The following is a 27,136-nucleotide window of genomic DNA, read 5'->3' on the forward strand; positions in this document are numbered from 1 at the left end:
CCAACCCAAGCCATTCTATGATTCTTCCATAGCATCTTATGTCAGCATATTACCAGGGAAGATGAAATAAGATTGTATGATGCAGCACTGGCTGTAGTGTGAGCATATAATGATACTACCAATGACTAAAAACCCAAGAGTGGGACTTTAATTGCTACTCAAGGATTGTCTGTGAAATTAAGTGTAGCAGGTTAAAGGACAGAGAAACTGAAAGAGACTTAACCTAATATTTGACATGGAATTAACTTTTCAGAAGTACTACATAATATGTACTTTCTTAGAAAAACTAAACATATATATAGATCTCTTACAGATTATACAGTAGTAGGCAAATAAACACATCTTGGAATTCTTCCATAATATTACTGGGAGGAGATAGTGCATTATGGGAAAATGGAGACACTCAATTTTTGAGAATTGCTGTGGTAATGGATAATCTCAAAAACAGAGGGCTTGTTTCTTTGCTCATCCATAAATTGTCTAATAAAATAAGCAGTTCAAAACAGTAGTTTTTCCCCAATTTTCATTTTGTTTTGAAACTCAAATCTCTGATACATGTTGACCTTGCTTATTCATATATAAATGTGGATACATATGTGTACGTATTTTAATTTTGTTTAAATATATATACACATGTATAATTATGCCATACTTTCATCTATAAACATGGGGAACCTGCTGTAGTGGGGGCTTGAACTTGATGATCTCCAGAGGTTCCTTCTAACCCCTGTAAGTCTGTGACACAATACATTCCTTATCTAAATGTACACCTTCAGAAATTTACCAGGTACTAGACAAAATAGTAGAAAAACAGTTTAACTGTACACTTTAAGAGGAGTTTTCATGTTCCTTTTACTCTGTTTACACAGTAAGTATGAATACGAAATACAGGAATTATTTTTTGGAGAGCACTCTTAACTTAAGTATCTGTTTGTTTGACTTGGATGTTGGTACCTAAATTCTGCCTATGAAGCATTTCCCATTAATCTGAGATTTACTTCCGTGTGAATGTTCACTGAATTCATTGATTTACATAAAGTAGAGGGAAAGTTTGTTTTGGTTTTACTTTTTTTTTTTTTAAGGCTTTCTGAGTTACTGATTGTCACACTCTTGTGGGAAGAGGAAAGTATTTTCTTAATGACTATTCTGGGGCTGTAGTGCATTATTTTCCTCATAGTCCTCCCTGCTGTTTTTCAGATGCAGCCATTCCCCTTTCCTCAAGAACTGAACCATGATGTGAATTCTTTTTTGGATGGGGGCAGCTTCCTGCAGCCAGCTGGGATTTTATCAGGAGGTAGGCACTGAAGGTAAACTTTCTGTAAGGTTTTGTAGTAAATTATGGACTTGATGATTGCGTGTAGTTCTCCCCTCCTTGAACACTTAGTGCTGCTGGAACAACTTGTAAAGAATAGGAGTGCTTGATGACATTTACCAGGCCTTGCTACTGTGAAGACTGATCACAGTCATGCCATTAAAATGAATAATACCATTTAAATCAGAGGAAAGAATCAGTGATGTCAGCGGCAAGCTGTCTCCTGCAGATGTAATGGTTTTGATTTGCTTTTGGCTAAACTCTTCTTGATGATCTTCTCAGGGGTCAGTAGATTTTATTTTCTTCTAGGTTGTTTGTTTTTTTCCTTTCTATTTGATCTCAGCATAGATCTCAAGCTTTTTTGGGGTATGACCTTATTTGCTCCTGAGCCCTGACTTGTTTCCATGCAGTATGTATGAGAGGTGACCATCAACTCATTTTCAAGGCTAAGTGTAGTTCCAAACTGCTGTGTTAGACATCACTGAGGACTGTATGAGTGCAGTGGTAGATTGGAGAAGGCTTACAGCAGAACTATAAGCTGTATTTGGTACAGAGGTATTGTAAATTTATGATGAAAATTTCCTTTTATGTTTTGAGTATGATTTGCTAGGGTTTTCTGTCTGTATTGTTTTTATTTGCAAGCTTGCTTTAGAAAGGTCTCAACTGTGTAATCATTTTTATTATTATTTCTCTCTTAGATGGCATTTACAGCCTTTGAAGCTGAAGCTTCAATTCATTCACTTTCAGACTTCTTTTTAATGCTACTTTCATGTATGTATAGCTAAAAGTATCACTAGACATTCAGAAACATTTCATCCCCTTGTTTGAATGATTATTTGAAAGGGGTCTTAACAGTAATATACAGGAAAACAATTATGTTTTCGGTGGGAGATAAGATATAAAAGGCAATTTGGAGGAGATGGAGTTAACTGTGATAGGTTAATAATAGAACTTCCCTTTAAGCCTTTCTTATGGGGAGACTGAGATATGGTCCAGAAATCTAAGAGAAGTAATTCAAGTTGAGAAAGGGGGCAAAGGGGAAGAGTTCAATGACCACAATTGCCTGATACAAATGTAAAGAATGGATACAGTTTACTGAAATTGGGATGAAAGGTCAATATCTATAATGAACAGCTTCAGACCCCTTACCAGGAAAAATGTCTGAAGCTACACAATGTGACTTTCATGATGATGTTTTGCTTAGTAGAATAGAGAATAAATTATAATATACAATTACCATACAAGCAGAGATTTCCAGATGAGTTTGCCAACAACTGGCAATGCTCATGTAAAACAGCAAAGTATTGTGTTTGAAGATTATTTTTTTCTGTAATGTGATATTTTTTTTGTGATGCACCACATTCCTAACCTTAAGGTTTCCTGATTCATAGTTGCAGACTATAGATAAAATGTACGTTTTTATAATGATAAGTTATTTAAATGTTAGAAACTATGCTATTGTAAATTCGGTGCTTGTTACTGTACAGATTCCATTACAATATTTGTATGGAAAATATAGATGAGTCCAGATATGCCACTGTATAGATACTGTATAATGTTTTCATCTATCTAGAACTATTTAATGACTCTAGAGTAGTCTGGAGTGTTTAGCCTATATTGAAATGGCCTAATTTTCTTAGACCTTTGTTCAGATTTATTACCTTAAAAAAAAAAAAAAAAAGTTAAATACCTAGTCTACTTCATCACTCAGTCAAAAGGTTGTCCTATATTTTTTGTTTTCAAGTTTTATCTGAAATTGGAGAAGTGAACAGAAGTAATCTATGGAATACATTATAAAATAGAACTTTCGCTTTTTTCAATTAAGTAGTAATCCTCTGATGTTATAAATTATGACTATACTATACTGATTGAATTAAAAAGTTGAAAATTCTGACTCATTTGCCTTGAAACTATTTGAATACAATGTTCTATACCTCCAAATAAGTTAAAATTTCTTTAGTCTAAGTAATAGAATATATTCATTTAATCTATTTGTAAGCTTACTTATGACCACATACATTATTCTTACCTTGAGTACAGTTTTGGGCCCCTCACTACAGGAAAATAATTGAGGCCCTGGGGCATGTCCAGAGAAGAGCAATGAAACTGTGAAATGTTGTTTGGAAGACATGTCTTCTGAGGAGCAGCTGAGGGAACTGGGATTATTCAATCTGGAGGAGGGTTAGGGGAAAGACATTCCCCTCTAATACTACTACCACCTGAAAGAAGGTTATGGTGAATTGGGGGTTCATCTCTTCTCATCAGGTAACAGAGATAGGATGAGAAGTAATAGTCTCAAGCATCACCAGGGGATATTCAGGTTGGATATTAGGAAAAATTTCTCCAAGAGTGTGGTAATGCATTGGAACAGGCTGCCCAGGGAGGTGGTAGATTCAACATTCCTGCAGGTTCTTTAAGTAATGTGTAGATGTTTTACTGAGGGATGTGGTTTAGTGGGTAATTTTGGTGGTGTCTGGATGGTTGGACTAGACAATCTCAAAGGTCTTTTCCAACCTTAAAAAAATTACAGAAAATGATGTCAAAATTCATTAAAATTCAAAGGCACCTGGAGTTATCACTGGGATTTGAAGACTGAAAAATGAAAATATTAAAAGCAATGCTAATGCTAAGCCTTTCAAAATGATTCAGTAGGCATGCAAGATTTCATACTGGTCCTGCAAATGGATCTAAGAGAATTGATTTAACATCAGCGTGTTTAAGATGAATTAAACAAAACACAGCAGGGCACTAACAATGTTCATGTTGTAAATTGTATGTCCTTCCGTTAATAAAGGCAGAGAGGTGCTGCTTTTTATGGTCTCTATATAATATCATTGAATTGAAAGAATACAGGAACTGCTGTAAATTCCTGATGCAGGGTAAGCATAAACCTGTTTACTATTAAACATGATTGACTGCAGTCTTTTTTCTTTTTCCTGTATTTTTTCTAGACAGTAGATGGTTTTTACACAAATGGCAATATAATGTTTTTATTGCAGAGTTAATCATCTATACAATTTATTTTGCATTATCACTCATTTTTAGGTATTTTTAGGATACAACTTCTAATTTTTTTTATATATTGAATGAGTAGAAAATTAAGAACTAAATTGAAGCTGAAAATGCTGTAAATCTATCAGCTTTTCTAGATGTTTGATGATTACCCCAAAATGCCATCAATTGCATTCGTGTCTTATTCTGCTTAAAGATATCTGTATATCTTTAAGAATTCCTGACCAGTCCACTGCTCAAACATAAATCTGATTTGTAACATATTTCAAAAGCCAGGTCTTTGCTTTCTTCATATCTTAGTCTTTCTTAGTGATTTACACCATTAATGTTCAAAAGTCCTCCAGGTTACAAATTTTTTAAAAATGCAGTCAAGAAAGTAACTTTCATTTTGGAGCGTAGCTTTAGAATATCTTCTTCAGTAGAAATATTTGCTGAAATAGAATGATTTTAATTAGCTCTTTTGTTTTACTGAATGCATTTCAAATTATTTAAAGTGAGCATTGTTCTGTTTGGTGGTTGGTTGTTGGTTTTTTGTTTTTTATTACAGTATTATAACATTCAGTTTTTATAATCTACATACTTGATGGAATGCAGTTTTGCTCTGTTGTTGCTTGTGTTCTCCTCCTTTTTAACCACAAGTATGTATTATCTAACTTGTTAGATACTGGATTACTTGGCTTTTGTTCCTGGTTTCAGATTTGCATTCTTTCCTCTCTTTTATGTTGGACATCAGTAGAAATTAGGAAGCTTACACCGGGAGCTTCACCTGCAGTTTGTTCACTTAAATCTTCATAACACTTGTTTTTGAACTGATTTCTTACGGTATTCTTTTGCTTTTTTTTAAGCTGCTGAGACAGAAGTAGATGTCTTGATCTTTAGTAACACTGGATGAAGTTTTGACTACTGGTCTCTTGCTATTAGACTGTCATAGCCAATATAATCACTGCTGATTTGCATGAGTAACAATCTGACTGAAGGGAAGTTGAGTCTGGTTGTACTATCATAAAGTTGCCAGCTGGAGTTCAACCTGTATTTAATTGCTGAGGCAATACAGTAATAAAGATATGCCTCAGTATTGTATGCCTAAACTTCATGCTGTTTAAATAATAAATAGCTGGTCTTTTATTTAAAACAGTTTAAAGAGCTGTGTTATCTGAGTGTGCAATTATCCAGAGAAGTAAACTTCAATATTCTAGGAAATAAGTGGAAGTACTAGTTACCATCTTATTAAAATAAGAAAAGAGCTGTTGCATAGAACCAGCACTTGAAAATAACAACGCCTAAATATATCTTAGTAGATCTTCCCACTGCTACAAAAATCTTGCTTTGCTTGATTTCTACACACAATAAATTTTGTGTAATTTAACAAATCCCTTCCAGTTTCTGAAACATTTCAATTTTGAGTGGACTTTTCTATGTGTATTGCTATTACCATGCAAGTTAAAAGTCTTACCTTTTTTCCAGATTTGTAGATGCTTGATTTTGCACTTGCTTTTAATGAAGAGAAGTCCTGACAACTTTTTGGGTAGACAAGATGTTGATCCATCCTGGACTGGTGGAAGCCCTTTCATGTCCCCAGTGGAGTTTAAAATGTGCTGTTTTCCTTCAAATTATTTTTGTACACACAGATTTTTGACTAGGATATCTGACTGACTCTATGATAGAATAAAACTACATCAAGGCATTCTCAATTATTTTAGTAGATTACAACCTGTAACATAGAAAGCACGATGGCATTTTAACTTTCATAGTAATAACTTCCAATAGATGCCAACCTGTTCTTATTAGCTGAAAAGAAAAAAAGAGACTAACTTTATCCCTTTTAATACAACTTGCTAAGGGATTACATTCTATCATTCCAGATTTTAGCACTTAGACTGTTCTGGTTCTTTTTTTAAGTTTGTCACTCTGTTCTTTATGGCTATTAGCGTGCAAAAAAAATTAGAATCACTTGGTGGAAACACATATCTGGTGCCTATATAGAATGTGGTATGATTTTAATACCTGAAGTTATGCCCCAGAGGGAGTTAATAATTATTTTATAGAATGTGTGACTTTTAACCAAGCTTCCACTTTCTCCTTCAACTCCTTTACACGTTTTTGAAATTTTTGGTCGATAATCATGCTGTAAAACTCCCTGAATCATTTCACATCATTTTACTCAGTATTTGTATTTACAGCATCTGGAGGAAGCCTCCCCAAAATCCAGAGAACACTGAATGGCAGGGAATGTGGATGGACCTGGAAGAGACCTTAGGACACCCAGGGTGTGTTAAATTTTCACTCCTGAACACCTACAGAACCCTGAAGTTTAAGGCAGCTTTAAGACAACATGGTTGCAGGCTCAGCAAAGCTAAGGAGGAACAAATTATTTGGGGCCTGGCTCATGTCTACAGAGCAATGTTCAAAATTATTACAGAGAGAGAGAGAGAGAGAGAGAGAGTCCAAATCTTTATAGGCAGATACTCACAGCTGGTCTTCTGGAAGGGAAGAGCGCTCTGCCCCATCACCCAGAACTGGAAATCACGTGAGTACTGGAAAACTGTAGTCTGGGAAGCGTAGTCTGTCTCTTCTCAGAGTATCTTCCTCTTAGAAGGCCAGAACTTACGTGAGAGTAGTTGAGACTGATAGGAGCACAAGACCCAGGAATCGTAGCGTTCCAGCACCGAACAGCTAGCTGCATGATGTCATGATATGGAATACTGATAAAACCAGGACAACAAGAAGTTAAAGAATGTACATTTTGGAACACAACTAGTTGCTGTGGACCTTATAGTTGCACAAGGTACATGCAAGATCTGCAATGTTTTCATTAGTTACTAACTGTACTTGCTTTGCTGATTTTACTCCAAAGACAGAAGTATCACTGGATTATGAAATATTAACTCTTTGTATTTCAAATGCTATATACAACAGCTCCAAGGAAACATCTGAAGTTTTTTTTCCTCTTATAGAAGTGCTTTCTCTTAACCTCTTTTTCTCCTTTTTTAGGGCTCTGGTAATGTAGCTGAGTTGTAGTTCCCTGCCATAGGCAGATGGATCAAACATTCTCATTGTATAATACAATTTCCATTTTATTTTAAACATACTTTGCATGATATAAAAATATTGATCACAGTGAGCTTTAACAATTGTTACTGCTATAAACAAATGCTGCACAATGGTTTTAGTGGAAATAAATTATATAGTCATTATCTCTTTAAAAAAAATCACAAGAAGTAGAACCTAGGCTGTTTGGTCATTGGCAGAAAATAAGTCCTTACTGAGTTCTTTATAAAACATGAACCCCAGTTATTTTCTACATTTGCTTTCCACATCTTGAGAAAAGCATGATGTGTTTGTCTGTGAAAGCCCCACAGGGTCTCTGGTGAACATTACATTCCAAGTATTTGCAAAGTTTCTGTTGTTCTTTCGTTCTAATGGAAAAAATGTACACCAAAATAGCAAGTAGCTTTCTTCACTAATTCATAAGTGGTCTTTTCCAATATGTGGGTACACAGCGGCACACTTCTTCACTAAAATAAAATCCAGCATCACAGCGTTTCGTTCGGACTGTACAAGGCGGTCTGTAACAACTGAAAAAATAGTGGGCATTAATACACATCTTTCATATTCTTGCAACCACTTGTAGTTGGTTTATTCTTCACAAAACACAATGCTATATTATTGTAGATAAACAGGTTTATTTCAAGAGATTATTCTCAAAAATATTTTTAAAGTATTGCCTGGTTGTAGCTCCATTCTGTTATTTTTTTCCCTCTAATTTTGAAGATAGAGTAATATTTTTCTGCTTTTAAATCAGCTTACCGTACTCTATCCTGTCAAGCTTGAGGTGGCAATCCAGGCTTGGTTGATAGTTGAGTCTGCCATTTTCCTACCCAGAACTGCTTCTTACCTTCTTTACTAATGCAGTGGGCCTGCATTACCCTGTTTACGGTACGTATGTGTATGTCACATCATAACTACGATCTTGAAAATGAGAACATATTTCCTTCAGGTAGCAAACTCCTTCAGTTACTCTCTGATTTCATTAGCGCTACATCTGTACTTCATATTACATCTATGTGCATTCTGAAGTAAGATCAGTGACTGCATGCTTAAGGCAAACTTCAAAAAAAAAGAAGCAGAAAAGCCTCTTTTAGATTAATATAAGTTCAATGAGAAAAAGCATTAAAGCATACATACCTAAAAAGGGGAACATTTCTCCTTGACTGAAGAATAGAACTTATACAAAGATAGTTATCTGTGGTTGTCCCTGAACTCCTCTTCCTTTCCCTTTTTTTTATTTTTTTATTCTATTAAAATGAGAATGTGACCTAAAGTAACCTTACAATAACAATGCTAAATACTTTCTAGTGTATAATGGAAACAAAGTACAAGTCTGGTTTTTGGTTTTTTTTGTTTTTTTTTTTTTGTCCAGACACTGGCAATGAGTCAAATGAGAAAAGTATAAGCTTCAAATTTCAACAGTTATAGTTGAAACCTGTATTTAAATGGGTGCCTGTTTGTGAAAGACAGACGTTATGATCTATTGCTAGTTTCAGTTCAAAACCACTACAGTATACTCTAAGGCCATTTCAGAATCCTTTTTTTCCCCAGGCAATTTTTTTTCAGGCTTGAGGCTAATCTTGTCATTCCTGCAGGTAAATTAACACACTGTATGCCTGGTTTGGATACTAACTTACCAATTTGCAATAATTTGTTTCTGATACAAGGTCTGGATTACAGTTACTTTACTCCAAACTGGTTAGTTCAACCAATGAACTATGAAGAAAGCAGTAAGGAATGAGGAAGGCTGCGAACAAGGCATTTATTAACTACTCACATCTTGTTCAGTGTTTTCAGTGCTAATAATCCTGGATTATTTCACCAGTGTGGTCTTTGTAACTAAGAGAGTAACATTACTTTCTGCTGCTTCACTCTACGTAAGTAACACACATACACCTGGGATCAGTTTAACAGCTTATTTTTGGGACAATAAGAGACATGGAAGATAAAAACGAACTTGAGAGGCTTAGAATTTATGGCTACAAAACTATTCCATAAAACAGCTAATAACGCAACCACGAATTTTATACCTTAGATACATTAAAAGGGCTAAAAAACTGAATTTTTACCTGCATGTCTGGTGATGAAATCTTTTTCCTTTTAAGAAACATTTATTGGGAGATTCTATACATTCGCAGATACATTTTGCAGGATTTAGCGGCTGATGTTTGGGACAGGTCTTTTTACATACACACTGGCACTTTTCTTCATCAAATTCTTTGTTGGGCCCACAGGAAGCGGGGAGCAGTTTGTTTTTGCACATGCATTGACACGATGCCCTGTCTAATTCTTTGTGAGGGCCACAGCTTGAGGGCCGCACACCTCCTTTGCAGACGCATTGACAGGTTTCTTCATCCAGATCTTTGTTGGGCCCACAAATATGGAATCCTTCAGATGTGTCTGGAACGCACCACAGAAGTTGCACAATGATCAGAATTTTGTCCTCCTACTCTTGTATTTTTACACGAAAAAAAAAACATCCAATTCATACTTTGAGGTATTTCAGGAACAAATGTAAAGCAAAAGACCAGCAATGACCATTTAGTGCTACAAATAAAGAAAAATCACCACTAAACTCAAATCTTATAAGTTTGTAAGTTCTTCTTTAGGCAAATCAAAATATGGAACCACATTTAATCCTCTAAGCAAAACTACTTACCAGAATCTCCTAGATGAGAAGAGAAACCAAAATCTTGCTGTGCCAAGCATCTGCAAATTTGATTATTCCAGACATGATTTTTCGGACATGTCCTGTTTGCCACGTGGCACCTATTGAATAAAACATACTGCTGGTTTACTGCCATAATAACAACAAAAAAAATGATTTTAGGTGCTGTTTCCATTTGTTTCCCTCCATTACAAAAACCTTTCATAATCTTACTTTCTATCGCATCACTAACTAGTTAAGGTTCTCCCCCAGTACAGAAACATTTAACCATTTGCTGAAGATATCGTCTCACTCTTCAAGCTTTAGCTCTGGCTTCTAAAAACCACTATGAGTGCTTTCTAGCCCTTCGGTGTAAACCTTACGTATCAATGGATCAGTATAAAGATATTTGTACATGAGATACCACATAGGTGGTACCAGACAAAATTTTCTACATTGCTTTAGGCAGTACAAAAACGTTCTCTTACATATAGGCATAAGATAAGTGACAGTAATTTCTGAATTAGTGTTGTAGACCAAACTCCAATCTTTAAAACGTAATCCAATTATTAACATCCCTTCTTTACATAAAAGTTGTCATTAACTGATTATTCCTCATCAGCCACTCAAATCTTGGACATCTTTCTTGACTCTAAAGATTTGGACTTTGGCAGTAATGAAGTCACATTAGACACGAGAGAAAATAAACCATTTAACATTTAGTTTTCTGTATTTGCTAGAGTACAGTAAAAAGTCCTAACAGCAGCTGTTAAAGGATATGAAACTCAATGGGTAAGTTCACCACACAAGGAATATGTGAATAAGTATTATCTGATCTTCCTTGCTTATAATTTCTTCATCGCTACAGTTGCCATTAAAACTTCTAATGAGTCATGCCTAACTTCATGCATCCAGGCTGTGTAATCTATTAATTATTTCTGTAGTATTTCTAAAATTCTCATCTGTTAAACCAACACACACAACCCATTTTAGGCACTTACTTTCTCCTTTCCATGAGAGAAGCACCATTACTCACTCACTGAAAAATGCAGGTGCTAGGACATTCTTCCATGATTATCATTCAAGGATACCACTCCCCTTCACCACATTAAACAGCTCTTTTTCTGTAGTTTAACATTACCCTGCACCACCTCATGCTTTATCAAGCTGGTGTTTCCTGATTTCACTCCACTAATGAGATCACTCTTGCTCCCTTGCTTGGCACACATATCCTTTTGCCTGTCTCCTGTTTCAGCTTGGGAAATGGCACAGAGAATTTACAGGCCTATAATGGTATTTTGTTTAAAAGCTGAATACACAAACAACTTGCACCTGGAGCAGCTTGGCCATACCAAGCATGTTTAAAACTTACTAAAGAAGGCAACCAGAGTGACAGTGTGAGAAAACACTATGCACAGATGAACTAAACTAAGGCAATGTTCATATGAAAGCCAAGAAGATGAACATCAGAATTGGAGATCAACAGCAAAAGGGACGAAACTGCTTGTTTACAAGTTCTTCTCTGGCTGCTAGGAAAAAAAGTTACTACAGAATATGGCTGACACATTAAAATGACTTACTTATTTTAGGAAAGTTCAAGAGGTCTTAAAAAAAATCAGACAAAACTTTCAAAAAAATTTCAAAACTTCTTTTCACATTTTCAACATACATAAAATAGCATGCTAAGTCATTGCCCGACACATGAGAGAAATATGTAGCACCTACAATATACATCTAAAATGAACATTAACTCTCTAAGCACCTACTTTACTCACACCATGGAAGAAGAGAATTTAATCTTTATGACATGTATTAAAGACTAGGCACTGCTCTCCTGCTTCACTTCTAGCCCTACTCCTTGTGAAATCACCAAATTTCTAAAACAAACATTAATTTTCTGAGTTGCAAATCTTGATGAAATTTTACATAAGCAGAGAAGGATACAGCTTAAGAAACCATTAATCCAGAAGGTATTCTGAAACACTAGTTAGCATGAACTGACATGCCTCAGCTGTACAAGTATGTAGAGGTAGTTACCACTTACTTATTAAAAGGAAATAAATAGAATAAAGTAGAAGAACAGGTAAAGCCATGGGCCTTAATTCACACTATCAAGTTGTGCAGAAAACATATTTCATAAAAAAAAAAGGTTAACTAGTTATATTCTGCCTGACAAGTAATTTTTTCTCTTTCTTCTAATGTGGATCATGACACAGTCCAGATTACTAGATCCTAAGTGTTACAACCCTAAAAAAAAGTTTATATTCGTAGGATTTTCTTTTCAATAATTCATGAGATCGTCACCACATCTCAGTTAAAAAGAGCACATACAGACCTGCCCCTGTAACATGAGTGGTAGACATGAGGCTAAAACCTCCACTAAAATACACGGGGGGATTCCGAAAAGCATTCAGACACCCATCAGCAACACAATCAATTGCTTTTAGTTTAAAAGCTATGACTTCTTTAAAAAAACATATTAAAAACAAACAAACAAAAACATCTTAATTGCTTCAAGATTCTGGAAATGAAAGTAAAAACAGCACTTAAGAATAAAACCTATACAGACCTTGTTTAATCTAGCATTATAGGACAGTCAGAAGTCTGGCATCTCCATGCTTCTCTTTAACAGGTAGCTGTTTTCTGGGTAGAATAAAGCCTTACCATGATAATTACAGCTGCTCTTTGCATGGAAGCACTGAGAAGCTGCCAACAGTCAGAGTAATTTAACTTTATTATTGACTCTTAGGTTTTGAGTTTTTATAATCTGTTTATTATCCAATTAATTAAACCACCATTAGATTTATTCCCTAATGCTCTTCTAATCCACTATTCACGATCCACATTTTGATGAACCAATTCAACAATTTGAATTCAAACAGAATATAATCCGTGCTTAGCTTAAACACGTCAGAGAACATCCCAACTTTAACTGAATGAAAACATGCAAAGAAGACGGCCTAGTTCATTTCTTTGGTTGTTTTAAACTGTTCATTCACCTTATTAAAAATGCATATAATTAATTCCAGTCAGCTTTTATTCATTGGTCTTCCATAAAGACCCATTAGACTGTATCTACACATCATCTTCTTAATATTTATACATCATGAAATCAAACACTCAGTCCCCTAAAATGATGGAAATGAGTGCTTCAAGTGCTGAAATACTCCTGTCAAGATCACCAAGCCTATGACTAACTGAACAAATCTATCTGTCAGTTCAATGGACTACTCATTAACACTTTACTTCCTCTTCCCACTCTGTTCTGTTTTCACTTCTGGCAGGATTTTTCTTTTAAAAGTGTAGGACTTTTTGGCTGTTTCTGTTTTGTTTTAAAAGGAAAATACAGTTTGAGGATGAAATGTCATCTACTCCTTAACTGTAAAAATAACTGTTTTTGGATAGTTTTCCTTTATTATTACTATTACAAGTGATTTTTGTTATTTACTTTAAAACTTTAATTTCACATTAGCTGTTTCCATTGAGAAACCAACTCATTACTTTTCATTTCCTACTGATCTATCCTAGTTTGCACACTGGTCAGAAAGATACTGAGCTAATTACTTCAGTAATTTAGTAATTACTTTAGTAACAGTCTTTTGTTGTAAAACAATATCAGCTCCTTTGCAAAATGTGTTTTGCTACTACTGATACATACAAGTTTACCCATTCTAACTGTGAAAGCTTCCAGCAATATTTAATTACATAGACTTTCTATAATGTGAAAGGAAAGACAAGTCTCATACTTACTGGGTTTGCGTTGCTGGCAAGGAACGTCTTATGATAGAATGAACTTGTCTATAGACATCCAACTTAGACATGCATCGGCAGGACGTGTGATTGGCAAAACTGACAGTTACAGGTTTGGGGCCATGAGAGAGAGGCACTGTAATCTCAAACAACTACAGAAGGGAAAGCAAAAAGAATAAAATAACTTGTTTATAGCTTAGTAACAGTACAACTGAAGATAGTACAGAGATATGTATACAGACACAGCCATCAGGAACTTAATTTTTGTTTTTTTCTTCTCTAGTATAATTCAGTGAAATATTTAATTGAACTGCTAAATCATTATTACATAAAATAATAAAATTTAATATTTTTAATGTTAACTCCTATTACACGCCTGTTTGCATACTATTGCATTCAAATCAAAGTTACCAAAGGTGTTAAGAAAAACGTATGAAGAACTCATTCTTCTAGAGGAAATAACTTCAAATTGGCAGTCTTTTTAATATTCAAAACATAGTACTTGGAATATGCATTGGAAAGTTGGAAAACAAGAATAATTTTTAGAAGGGAAAAACTAAAACATAATACATTGGTTGCAAAATTTACAGAGCTTGTTTATAACAGCACTATGTTGGATTTAGATAAACATTTTTGAATGAAGAAATGTTGACATACATCATAAAGTATAGTTTTCCTTTCTGGTATTGATATAAATGAAAATTAGATGGTCATCTAATGGAACGTATATTGAATATTTTCCCAGGACATTAAGAAATAATCAGTTTTTAAATATTCATGTATACTAATTAATAAAATGCCAACTTAGTGGTAAATGCAGTTTAACAAGTGAAAAAAGATGACTTCAATGGTATCTTGCTAAAAAAACAGAAAAACTTTGAGACTCATTTCAGGATTTAATTCAGAACACCTAATTTAAGAAATTGAAGAGATTTCACTTCAAGACTCAAATCTCAATACTCTACTGAAAAGTTAGGACATACTTTTAGGTCATAGTCTTGTTTACAATCCATAACTTTTATACTATGGCAGACAGACTGCATGCTAAAGTAATTGAAAAAAAAAAAAAACAATAATTTTAAATGATTCAAAAAGCAAAGCACATCTACATGATATCTTGAACACAAAATCTTGCACAGAATTACACAAGTGATCCTGGGTGCTGACAGGCATGCAGGTGCAGCAGTGTGGTGTGTACTCATCAAGTACCCGCAAGGTATGAGTGTGCTCGTACAGCTCATATAAAGATCATATTATTGCCATACCTAAATTATACAGCTTAAACCTAAACTTTGTAAAGCGTTGTCTACTATGACAAATATCTATTTAACAAAATGAATTCTGGCAGTGTTTAGTAACTGAATTTTTTTTTTTAAGTTTAAAATTGGGAGTGTCATCATAAAATAACTGAGTTGGTAGAAATATTTGCATTATATTCTGTTACAGAGGATTACAATGCTATTAGCTTTAATGCAAGAACTACTACATCCATTATATTAGTTTAAAAAAAAATTTCCAATAACATCTCAAAATGAAAATTAACGTGTCTTTGGTTCTGTAGAAAGGAAAACCAAACAAAACACCATTTTCCCACATCCTCACTGTGCCAATAGAGAAAAACAACCCTTCTATGGAGTTACCATGGAAAGAATTCCTCTTTTTAGAGAGACATTTCAAAGAATATTAACATTTGGATTCCTGCTGCAATTGCAAAATACCCTTCTTAAAATTTTGATCCTGGATCATTAATGAGTACAGGCATAAATCCATTTGCGTAGTTTAAAGTTTGGTACTAATAAAATGAATGGCAAATCAATTTTTCCCTCTGTGATAATGATATTTAATTGGACAAACCTCCAGGGTTTTTATTAAGTTCAACAGAGAATTCAGTAAAGGGACTTTCTACTGACTTTTTGTTGTTACTATACTCATTTTTGGCTTACAAACAAATACTGGATCCTTTACTTTTTGGGCTTGTTTAGCTTGGGAAAAGCTGATTCTTCTTCATGTGAACTAAAGTGCAGGACAATGAGTATGCATCTCTCTCTCTCTGTTCTCATAACATTATGAATTTGCTACTCCAAAGCAGAAGTAAAAGCCCACTACAGAGAGAACTAATAAAAATAGTTGAAAAGAAGCATGATTATTTGCATGAAACAATCTACAGCTATTTGAAATAAAAGGGCATGCTTTGTTCTTCCTCTGTTCTTGGACCGCATTGGTTTGCCGTGCTGCAAAAACTAACAGATTCCAGACCACTGGAGTGGGCTGTGTAGGATGCCAGTTGCAATCCCTAAGCACTTGTTGGCCTTCAGCAATACGCTAATGTAAATTTCACTAAAAACTCTAACACTTTCAGAGCGTGAGCTGGAGATGTGAATTCATGTTTGTCATTCTTTCATCTACACTTATCCATCTATTAAAAATGAGAAAGGTATCACTTTAGAGATGACTGTTGCTAACAAGTATTACCATTCATTGGTACACCACAAAAAAACCTCGCTAAGTAACAGAAATGTAAACTGGCTTCCTTATTCTCATTCATCACTTTCAGTTTTTTCTACTAAATTCTGTTAAAAGCAGTGTATTTTACAACACCCTCTAGAAGCTACGGTTTATAAATAGAGTCAATAAAACAAGGACAACTATTTATCTTAGAGATTATATTATTATACTTCTTGTATCATTCTTCTGGTCCTCATTTCTGGAAATTGCTGAAGATGATACACAGGCTAGCATTTCTGAAAACAATAGAACCAGATCTGTTTTTCCTCAGTGGAAATGACAGAAGTAAAAAAAATGGAGTTGGATTTGTTGACTTGTTCTTCCTTCTCCTTCTAGTGTGTCCGCATATACTACTAGGAGACTATATTCTGATGCATACTGAAGAATGGAGATACGTTTTCTTTATCTAACTAGAAAGATAAATATCAAGAAGGGATTTCACAAGAAAAACATCATTGAAAAGCAGACTGTTACAGAAAATGCATTATATACACAGAATAATTCTGCTTAAATAATCTTTGGTATTTTGAAATCACATTCATACTGAAAAATAACCAATGTTCTGGTCTGAGCTGTGCAAGCATCATCTCTAAATCCAACAGAGCTGTTTAAGTGAAAGTGAATATCCATAATGAATATCCATAAGTTGGGTTTGAATCACCATCTCAAGAAATCATTTCAGGTTAGGTAAGATCTGACCTTCTGTGATAGTTTCTGGTTTTGTCAGCATCTCTAATTTATTTCTTGCTATTCTTCTTCAGAACAGTAATTTCAATATCTTTTGTCACTACAGGACATATTTGGTAACATCTAACCCCCCAATATCAAGATCTAGAAAGAACTTTGAGAAAGGCACCATAACATCTGTGTATGAAGCTAGTTTAGCCTGCCTTCTTTTCTAGCACTATCACTGCTTGTCTACTGTCCCTGTGGGTACCTCCTCCTGGAGAGTAGTTCTCCGATGTTTTGGTCTGATGCCCCCATTCAGTAAAGGACTGATTTTACCTGAATGCTCAAAGGCCCATATCTTCCTCTCCTTCTCAGCTTCAAATAAAAAATTGGACTAATTCATGCTACAGGCAATAAGGTGAAAGACATTTCTACCAGGTCTGTTCTTAGGGAGCCATTAATAAAGACGGACATTCAGAATGAAAGACTGCAAACAGTGAGATTCTATTTCCAAAAGAACAAGAGATCTAATAGTAGTAGGTATTAGGTCAGGTTATTTCAATGTGAAGAGTTTTTATTGCTCACAGTTTTGAGAAAAATAATAATTATAGTATATGAAACAGCAGATTAAAGTATATGAAATGATCCTAATAGGCTCAACTTGCCCATACTGTTCTGTACATGTGTGCTAACAACACTGCATTAAGGTCAGAAAACAAACGGAAAACAACCACCACAGTAACACATAATGATAACTAAAGATTACTGTATTTACAGCTTCTTGAACCAAAAAACTCGATAGCTCAGATTGAGAAATCTTGACATTTTAAAACAAAGAGGAATCTTTAAATTTTGACTACAAAAATGAAGTCAGCTGAATTCACTAGTGGTGACTAAAAGACATTTTAGTATTTTAGTTATCACTAAATTAAATTTATAAGAAAGTAAAATGTTTATGTACTATATTAATGCCAATTTCTATTGCCTTTCTGACTTTTACAGCTATCATTTTGTACTAATAAAAACATAGAATCTAAAGATCACTTTACAAGAGTAATTTTCTGTCCAATTTTTTCTGAGTACAACAAAAAATGAAGAAGAGGAACAGAAAGAGAAAATGAAAACCTGTATCATAAATGAGCATACACATCACAAATCTACAGGTAATACTTTGAATATATTTATCCCACCATAAATCTTTCAACCTGGCCAAAACTGAAATGCTCATCTTCAGAAATGAAGAAAGGTTCTTTTTTTTTTATATATATATCTATATATTTGGACTACAGAGTTAGGGTCTATTGTTGTAGAGCATAGATATTTTTATAAAGCTCTGGCTTTATTTAATCACTTTTTATTCTCCACAGTACTGATTTTTAGAAAAAAAAAAAATCAAGCAGATATTTCACTATCCAGTCTATTTCATAAACCCTTCAATATCAGCAAAAGACACCTATTCTTCTTCAACTCATATCTTCATTTTAGAATATGTACGATATTAAAATGCATACTGTTTGCAAGGCACAACACTGAAATACAAACACAATTTGTACTTTAAAAGGCTTGAAAAGTCTGATTTTATTTTATTTTTTTTGTTGTTCAGAGGAGTTGAGGAGACCTGTAATTTCTCTGCCTCAAACACAGCCTGTAATCAGGTGTATTTTTGGCTTAATTAATACTTAACCTTCATACCACTGCACCAGCCAAAACTAAAAGGCAGCATATCCTACAGACCTCAATGTCATCTTCTCCTGCTGGTATTTTCTGCCTCTTGGTACAAAGAGGTATGCAATTACACAACTTTTCAGACTAACACAAAGGTAAGAGAATAATTAGATCCCTTCTAGAAGCATGAATGCTATTAAAACCCATTTTTTCCCCCTGAACTTTAATTCTTTTACATTTAAATTAGTTTTTAAATCCTCAGAGATCAAGAAACACATGCTCTACACTGTACTTCTTAGGTGAGAAACAGCCAGAGGAGACAAGGCAAAGATAGCTCTGACTTGTTCCATCCAAGCCATCTTGACCTTTAGCACTCCACAATCTGCAATTAACATGATGCCAAGTGCGACACTCACTCTCCATGCCAACCTGAAGGGTGCTCCTTCAGCTACTCTTGCAAGATCTTCCTGGCTAGAACTGTGTCCTACACATACTGCCATGTGGCTGGCTGCTTCCAGCTCCCACACCAGCGGATTTCTTCCTTCACTCATTTACAGAGCTGGAGTTAAAGAAATAAGGGTGGGGTAAATTAGAACTCAGAATGGCCCCATCCAACCTGGCCTTGAACACCTCCAAAGATGGGGCTCTTACAGCTTCTGTGGGTGTCCTGTTCCTGTGCTTCACCACACACTGAGTAAAAAATTTCCTCCACATCCAACCTAAACTTCCCTACTTTTAGATTAAAGCCTTTCCCCTTGGTCCTATCACTATCAGACCATAAAAGAAGTCATTCTCCCTCCTGTTTGTAAGCTCCCTTCAAGTACTGGAAAGCTTCAATGAAGTCTCCCCAGAGCGTTCTCTTCTCTGGGCTGAACACCCCCAGCTACCCCACCCTTTCTCTGTAGGAGAGGTACTACATTTTTCCCAGATTTACATTAACTACATTATGTTTTCTGATGGGCTGTGGTTTGTTTTGGCAGATTTCTCTTAAATTGATTGACCCTCAGTTTCCATCACTTGTAATCTTTGCATTTCCGAAAGCATCAGTAAGGCCAGCCAAACATAGCCTGCCTAAGAAAGCACAATGTGTCTAAAGAGATTTTCAAGCTAAGGATATAGGGCTGTTTAATTTTAAAACACTAAACATTACTATACTGGAAAGAATGAAAATAGGTTACATGAAAAAATCTTGTATTATCATTATATATTTTACTATCTTCTTTGGAAAAAAAAAAAGTACCAACAACTGTATTTCAAACCTTATATCTGATATCAGGTAGCTTATCTAAAATCCTATATTTCATTTATGTTAATGTGCTATCACCCCTTATTCTACCTTCTTGTATTTGAATCAGTTCAGATTTTTTTCAAGAAATTTTAACAGAAAACATTACAGATTGATATCAATCTATCTTCCACTATTAATAGTAGTTACTCTATCATTATGATATTAGTCTAACATAGAAAAATGCATGGGAAAAGACATAAATGGTAAAGTTCAAAACCAACTGAAAATTCTTGTGTTACATACATCTCCAAGTTGTATAAAGGAACGCTATGTACATTTCAAACATGGCAAACAATTTCAAGCTGCTAGCTTGCTTCCTGTGAGAAAAGCTCCTCTAAATCTCATTTCAAACTCTTTGGAAAGACGTTTTCCCTTGTGGAACTATTACTCTAGCCATGAAAAAAGACGATTTAGGACCTTTACATGACATTATCTGCAAGAAGCCAAAAAACTTCCATTTTGCCAGCCAAGAAGAATGGAATGAGATGGCTTTTTGACATCTGCTCATTGCTTCCCTTTACTCCACAAACAAAGAACTTATAGGTGGGGCATACTAAATGTACAGCTGAGGGACAGGCTGCCTTTGCACCAGGTAGTTCCGATCTTTGTAATTGTTGAATTAACCACTTGCCATGTAAAAACAGAATGAATATTTGATCAATAACAATTTAGAAAAAAACAATTAAAACCTCAAAATGACTCATCCAACCACCTTCCCCACGGATCTTTATTAGACAAGTCAAGACATACAACAAACCTGTGCTGTTGCAGTGTCGTGGACAAAGGAAAAAGATCTACTTCATTTTCAAATTTGACTAGGGTGATCCTCAAATGTTGTCATAGATCTTGTACCACATCTTATTTAAGAAATTGTTTCAAAACCCAGTCAAGATTGTATGAACTCTCCTTAGCAACTAAAAAACCCACAGATTTTGTTGAAACAATCGGTATTAAAACAAAGCTGAATATTTTTCTATTTTTTCTCCTAATAAAGCTAAGTAGCTAGAAAGGAGAAACATTAGAACTAGTGCCAGATCTAAAGAACTGTTGACCTCTCTCTGGACTACCACAGTGTTTCACAAGCCAATCTGGGAACATCTGATCTAGTCCATTTTCCTGCCAATCAACCATTTGCTCTCCATAAAAGTATTTTCCGTACTGAACTCTTTTCTTTATGACTAATTCTGATGAAAGCTGATATTAACTTTATTTAGATTTTAATGTCTGGAACCAATGCTACGGTTTGCCTTCACAATAAGACCTCCAGCTGAAAAGTTTGCTTCAAACTAAATTATTTTTCAGCAGGGTGAACAGTGTGAGGCTTGTCTTGAGGAATTTACACACCAAAAATAAGGGTACAAAAATGGTGACTTATGAATAAACGGAAAATGCCTGGCTACTAAACATTTGTTCTTCTTTCATTCAGGAAACAGAAGGAAATAGTAGTGAAAATAGGTGTGCAGGGCACTTGAATTCCATAGAAGAGCCTTGAATCCAGTACTTTTTTCTTCCTAATGCTCATCTGACATAGTACCCAGTGTATGTGGTCATATAACTTTAATAAATTTGAGATGACAACAGGTGAAGAGATATAGCTATACCTCCCTTCCTTTATAAGGCTGTTGGTTTTGTTTGTTTGTTTAAATTCATTCTACCAAGAATCAAATAAAACTGGAAAACAGAAGATAGAAAACGCAGAGATTATTGTTATTTTGCAGAATAGGCAAGAAAACAAAATACCATTGCCTCTTTCTTCTGCTAAGTCCTGTAACATTTTCCTTTACAGAGTCTTTCAATACTTTAATTACTTCTGTATTATCAATGACATCAAGAACTTAAAAAAAGAAACTCAGTACTAGTCTAAACATTTTACTCTAGGCAACAAAATGACTAATGACTTCACTCAAAAGATATGAAAAGAAAGATGAATAGAAAAGGTTTATTTACCCAAAAACTTACACTATACTCCAAGACCAGAAAACCTTTGCTAAATTTAACAACTTTCTCTAACTAAATCATCCTTTCTTGCAGTAAGCTAAACATTCTATAAACTGAATAATAACAGAAGGTCATATTTGTTTGTTCTTAACATGAAAAAATATATTTGCATCTTTCAAGCAACTAGAATTAGGACAGCAGTAGGGGAAATAACTATGGAGCTGAAAGTTATCAGTGTTATAACTTTCCTTGTTCAAGCCATTTGGAGTTGCATTCTCCCTGTGCTATGTGGCACTTTTGCCCTAGCTCATACTTGGGATTTAAAAATTTTTAAATGCTGAAATAGAGCATTTCAGGTTTGGTGAGAAGTGAATATAGAAGATTTATTTAAAATGAATAATATTTTCTTCCTGTAATTTTCTTTTTTTGGTCCCCTTTCAAGAAGGTTCAGAGCACTAAGAATTTGCATGATAGGGACGTGACATTTCCAACTTAGTAGTTGTCCATACAGTTGTATATATGTTTTATAAATACATACTACGATATTCAGCTTTAAGTATCTAGTTGGAAAATGATGCAAGATTTACAATAAATGAGCTTTCTTAAACAAAACAAAACAAAAAATCAGAAGAGGAAGAAACTCTCAACCACCACAAAATCCTACTGAATATTGTAACAAGAGCAAAATAGTCTCACAAACATTGTGCTTATTTTTACATGACTTAAGATGATGCCTTTCCTTTAACAGAAGTTTAGTGCATAATCCCCACATTCCTACCTGCTCACTAGCCCTGATCTAGTCCAAGGAAGTTAAATGAGAACACAACAGAAAGCTACATTACACTAATATCTCATAATATATAGCAAAGTTTGGCTCTAAAAAGGCTCTCTCTGCAACGTGAATCCTGTCTGCACATGTCCTAATACACTCTTCACTAACAAAACTGCAGGCTAGTTTTCCAGACATTACGTGCCTCACATAGCAGGCAAATAGTAAACTCAAAACAAAAGAAAGAAAAAGAATAAAAAAAGGACAGAATTAACTTCCATGGATAATCTCATAAATGAGAATTGGACATCATAATTTTATTTATTTTTAAACAAAGCATATTTGGTGAAAGAGAATGTTAAGTTTTGGGTTTTTTTTTTCAGTCAGTAGTTTTTCCAGCTGTTTTTCCTAAGTATTCTGGCATTTATTTATTGACTTTCCTCATAGTGGCAATAAGAGGGAAGTAAATATGCAAGATCATAAATGGATTTGCAAGGTGCACGTGGACTATAGTAAGAATGAGAACTTACTGTCTTGCTGATGTAATTTGTGCTGATATTCATACACTGGAGTCCTTCACTATTGCAGCAACCTCCACATCTGTAGATGGATACACACGGGGGTTTAAAGAAGGTGTTTGTAGTTGCTCCAAACTCTTTCCCCACATCCACACACACTTCACGTGGCATGCACTGAGTTTTTCTCCATTCAGTATCAATACCTGCCAAGTTACAGGGAATTTTGTATGTTATAAAGCAGCTGTTTAAAAACAATACTCTCTTACAGTAAATCAATAGGAGGTTTTTCATGCTTAGAATCAGAATATGTGTTGCAAAAGTCTATCCTTTAGTTGATGAAATGCATGTTGTTCAGCGTGAACTTTGAGCTAATTTCTTCTTCACAGGAATGTGCCATGGAGGAGATGCAAAGTCACAGTGATGCTCAGAGGGAACCTAACAAAGTTGGCCAGATACACAGAAACCACAGCTGAAGCTGATACTTGTCCTTTCTTTTTTGCTTCGGGTGAGTCCCACCTTGAATGAACTCTAGGGAAGTATTGCACATCTCTATAAATTAACATGAGTTAAGCTGAAAGGCGATATTTATGCCCAGATTATCAATGCAAATTTAGGCAAACATTTCATATACTGTTATACAGTCTTTGCCAAATATAATCTTATGCTAAATAGCCATGAAAATTGCAGTTGTACAGTTCCTTTATTCTCTCATGGAGCCAGTTGTTGGTAGGTAATTCACAGAAAACGGGCTCTGCAAAGGTCCATGATTTCCAATATCAAGTCAAAAACGATTGCTATAAATCCTGTGTTCCCTTCTTCTCTCAATTGTGAGCTAATTATATTTTTAATCAGCCCATGTGAAATATCAAGGGGCTATAGAAGTATTTATTACAAGTGAATTATTTCATCTCCTAACCGATAACGTGTCAGAGAAGAAAATGTTATCAGCAACGATTTTGCAGAAAGTGAACAAAATCATTTCACTGAATTGAACTGTTAGTGCTCCCTTTGCTTTTTCCAAAATCCTTACAGCCTCTACAAATTAGGATTTCTAATATCTAAAGACAAAAATGTTTACTGAGCTGATAAAGCAATCTATACCTTACTGGGAATGAAGTACCAAAAGTACTTCTCTGGAAAAGTATTGTGTTTGAGGGTAGTTTATTGATGATGATTAGCTTTGACATATCGTTGACATAACTGACATGCCTTTGGATTTTAATTTATTGCATATTACAACCTATTTTATATCTTGCACTTACTTTTCAGGATCTCTGCATTATAATGTGCTGCAGCAAATTTCAATGAATCATCTGATCTTGTGTCAGAGCTGGAGTGTTCCCTGTTGTGTTGCCAACCTCCTTTCCTCAACTGACATTTGAACATTTTCCAGTATTCTGGGTAAAGTACTGTCATGAGTTCATCCACACTGGACACAGATCGCAACTGCTCTTCCAGGTCTTTGCTTGCATGAGCCTGTCAAAGTAACATGCAAGATTAATTACTTTCTCTATTACACAAGGTTTGCTGGAAACTAGCCTGAAAAACAACTCATATACTGCAAAATAGAGTTTTGCTCAAAGGGGTCCTCATTACAACTACTACTTCAGTCTGTCAATGTCAACACAGCACTCTATAAGCAAATACTGAAACCTTATCATACCTGTAGTTTAAAACATCTGTGTGAGAAAGGAGCTGCGGAATTAAGCCTATAGAAGTACAGTTTTCAGATTAAAAACAAATAAAAGAGCATTCTTTTTTCCTGGAAACAGAAGTTTTCCTGATAAAATTTTTAATGCTTAAACTCATGCTATTTAATATTTAACATCAATCTTGACAATTTCCCAAAAGTCTCAAAAAACGGAAACACTCAAAAATACAAAAAGGATGAAAGCAAAGTTAGGAAAAAAATAGTTCATCTGATTTTGTATTATTTTAAGGATAACCATGGTGAATAATTTCTCATTATACATACTAATCTTTACATTATTATGTATCAAGGACTTTGGGACCTTAGAGATTCTGAACTGCACACTCCTGCACTGTTAAGAGTTTCAGCTGAAATTCTTCAGGACTAAGGACAAGCTTTAAACTAAAAGACGGTAGGTTTAGGCTAGACATCAGGAAGAAATTCTTCACATTAAGAGTGGTGAGGCACTGGAATAGACCGCGTAGAAAAGTTGTGGATGCCCCATCCCTAAAGGTATTGAGTGTCAGCTGGATGGGGCTTTGAGCAACCTGACCTATCAAGTGCAAGATGCCCCTGCCCTTGGCAGAGTGGTTGGAACTACATAGTCCTTAAGGTCTCTTCCAACCCAAACCATTCTATGATCGTACAAGCATTATGCTTGTTAACGTTATTTGAAGAGGAGTCTAAAATCCAATGAATTTCACTTTCTTATTTACTCACTTTTACACAGACTCATTGCAATAACATTTTCCTAAAAGACTACAAATCAGATTTACATTCTGATTTTTCATTTACTCCAGATTCCTAGAAGATTTATCTGTGCCCTCAGCTGAAACAATACTTAGCACCAAGAGTCTGCTGTGATTGCATGATTCCTTGCCCATCCTTTCACCTATGAATTGTTGACTTCCCAAAGAGAAGAGCGCTAAGCAGAAAATGTTAAAGAAGCTTTAGCCACCTTCTCAGCCTTTGTGGCCCTTAGATGGCAGTATGAGACATGAAATATAGAGGTACGCTCTATGAAAGTCCAGCTGCTAACTGACCTTACGTATATACTAGAAAACTATTGCTTTGTTGACACAAGAAACACAGTTTAAATAAAATGTACGTGCAAGACCAGAAATATGAAACTAGAGAATTTCAAGTTGAAGATTCTTTATCAAAGTCCACTATTAAGAAAATCAATGATTAAACACCCAATTACTTTCATAAGCTATCAAATAAATGCACCCGAGTAAAGTAACTAGTTCTGAACTAGCCCATCCAAACCAAAACTGTTCCTTGTCTCATAAACATCCAGAAGAGTAAAAAATGGTTCAGGGTAGCACACACTTCCTTTCCAAGTACCAAATCCAGGAGAAATGCCTTGGTAAGACAGACTCAGAGAACTCATTCTCATAAGTACAGACACAAGAGAAAATGCAGATTCCAAACTCATTTTACAGGTCAAAGTGGTGTGGGTTAGAAAAGAAGTTTTCACTCAAGCCTACCCACAGTGTTATGACAAGCCACTTTGTCCTCCGAGATTTTCAGTCAAGGTCTCAGTCTCAGAAATATACATTCAGGACTTTATTCCTTTCCTTGGCCTCCCTGGAAGGAGTCATCTCTGATCCAAGACATGCAGTAAGCAGGATCTTGAACATTGTTGGCACTCCAGAACATCTTGTATATCCATCACTCCTGCTCTCTTTGCATGACGCAACATAAGTTCTCAACAAGCGGGTCACAGGCAAACCTCCCTGCTGAACAAACAACTACTTCAGCCACTGTCTGCCTGCTATCATCTCTCTCAAGATGTGAAAAGAGAATGGTTTGAGTAGCCTCACTCCTGCCAGGCTGTTTCCTAAGAGCTCTTGAGTGGAAGTACACTGGTGAAACAGTGTAGGAAATGAAAAATGATGGGAATATGTCACACAGGCGGTCACAGCTAGGAGGCTCCTTGTATATCCAGTCACAAAGCTGGATGCCAGTCCATTACATAAAGGGTGCAGAGAGGGAGACTGTTTGCTCATCTAGCATCTAATAGCTACATCTAGCAGATGGATGGCTGACATAGAATAGGAAAGGGAACTAGTACCTAACACCTTCCGATGACTTCCTAAAAACTGTGAAGTCATCTGTAGACAAAATGTTGGCTACTGCTGTTTTAGTTATTCGAGTTACAGGCCTAGATCAGCAGAAAAATAAGTACTAAAGTTTAGAATGACTTGGTTGAAGCCATTGTATAGAGCAGAAGAGAGATTATACGTGATTGAAATAATTTGTGCTTATGAAATCCCTCTCTGCTGAGGAAGTCAACCATATGTATATTGTTTTATATATATA

General features: G+C 35.2%; 1 protein-coding gene and 1 long non-coding RNA gene across 7 annotated transcripts in view; one reads left to right on the forward strand and one right to left on the reverse strand.

Moving 5' to 3' along the window:
- LOC116231076 (uncharacterized) overlaps positions 1-7,290 on the forward strand; it is a 70,820-nt gene extending 63,530 nt beyond the window's left edge. Inside the window, exons 3-4 of one of the 2 annotated variants that reach the window (XR_016465955.1) lie at positions 1,198-1,307; positions 6,505-7,290. This is a non-coding gene — a long non-coding RNA (uncharacterized LOC116231076). The remainder of the gene's footprint in view (positions 1-1,197; positions 1,308-6,504) is intronic. The other variant, XR_004167353.2, reaches the window with a different exon arrangement.
- Positions 7,291-7,377: 87 nt separating this feature from the next.
- VEGFC (vascular endothelial growth factor C) overlaps positions 7,378-27,136 on the reverse strand; it is a 201,617-nt gene continuing 181,858 nt past the window's right edge. For all 5 annotated transcript variants that reach the window (XM_090138941.1, XM_090138943.1, XM_090138942.1 and 2 more), the window contains 6 exons: positions 24,384-24,597; positions 23,134-23,324; positions 13,770-13,921; positions 10,032-10,141; positions 9,442-9,772; positions 7,378-7,899 (listed from right to left, as the gene is read on the reverse strand). In XM_090138941.1, coding sequence (XP_089995067.1) covers positions 7,785-7,899; positions 9,442-9,772; positions 10,032-10,141; positions 13,770-13,921; positions 23,134-23,324; positions 24,384-24,537 — 1,053 coding nt within the window. In that variant the 5' untranslated portion in view covers positions 24,538-24,597 and the 3' untranslated portion in view covers positions 7,378-7,784. The remainder of the gene's footprint in view (positions 7,900-9,441; positions 9,773-10,031; positions 10,142-13,769; positions 13,922-23,133; positions 23,325-24,383; positions 24,598-27,136) is intronic.

This window comes from Phasianus colchicus, chromosome 4, assembly GCF_987193195.1.
Source record: "Phasianus colchicus chromosome 4, bPhaCol1.hap1.1, whole genome shotgun sequence".
In the NCBI taxonomy this organism is placed as follows: Eukaryota; Metazoa; Chordata; class Aves; order Galliformes; family Phasianidae; genus Phasianus; species Phasianus colchicus.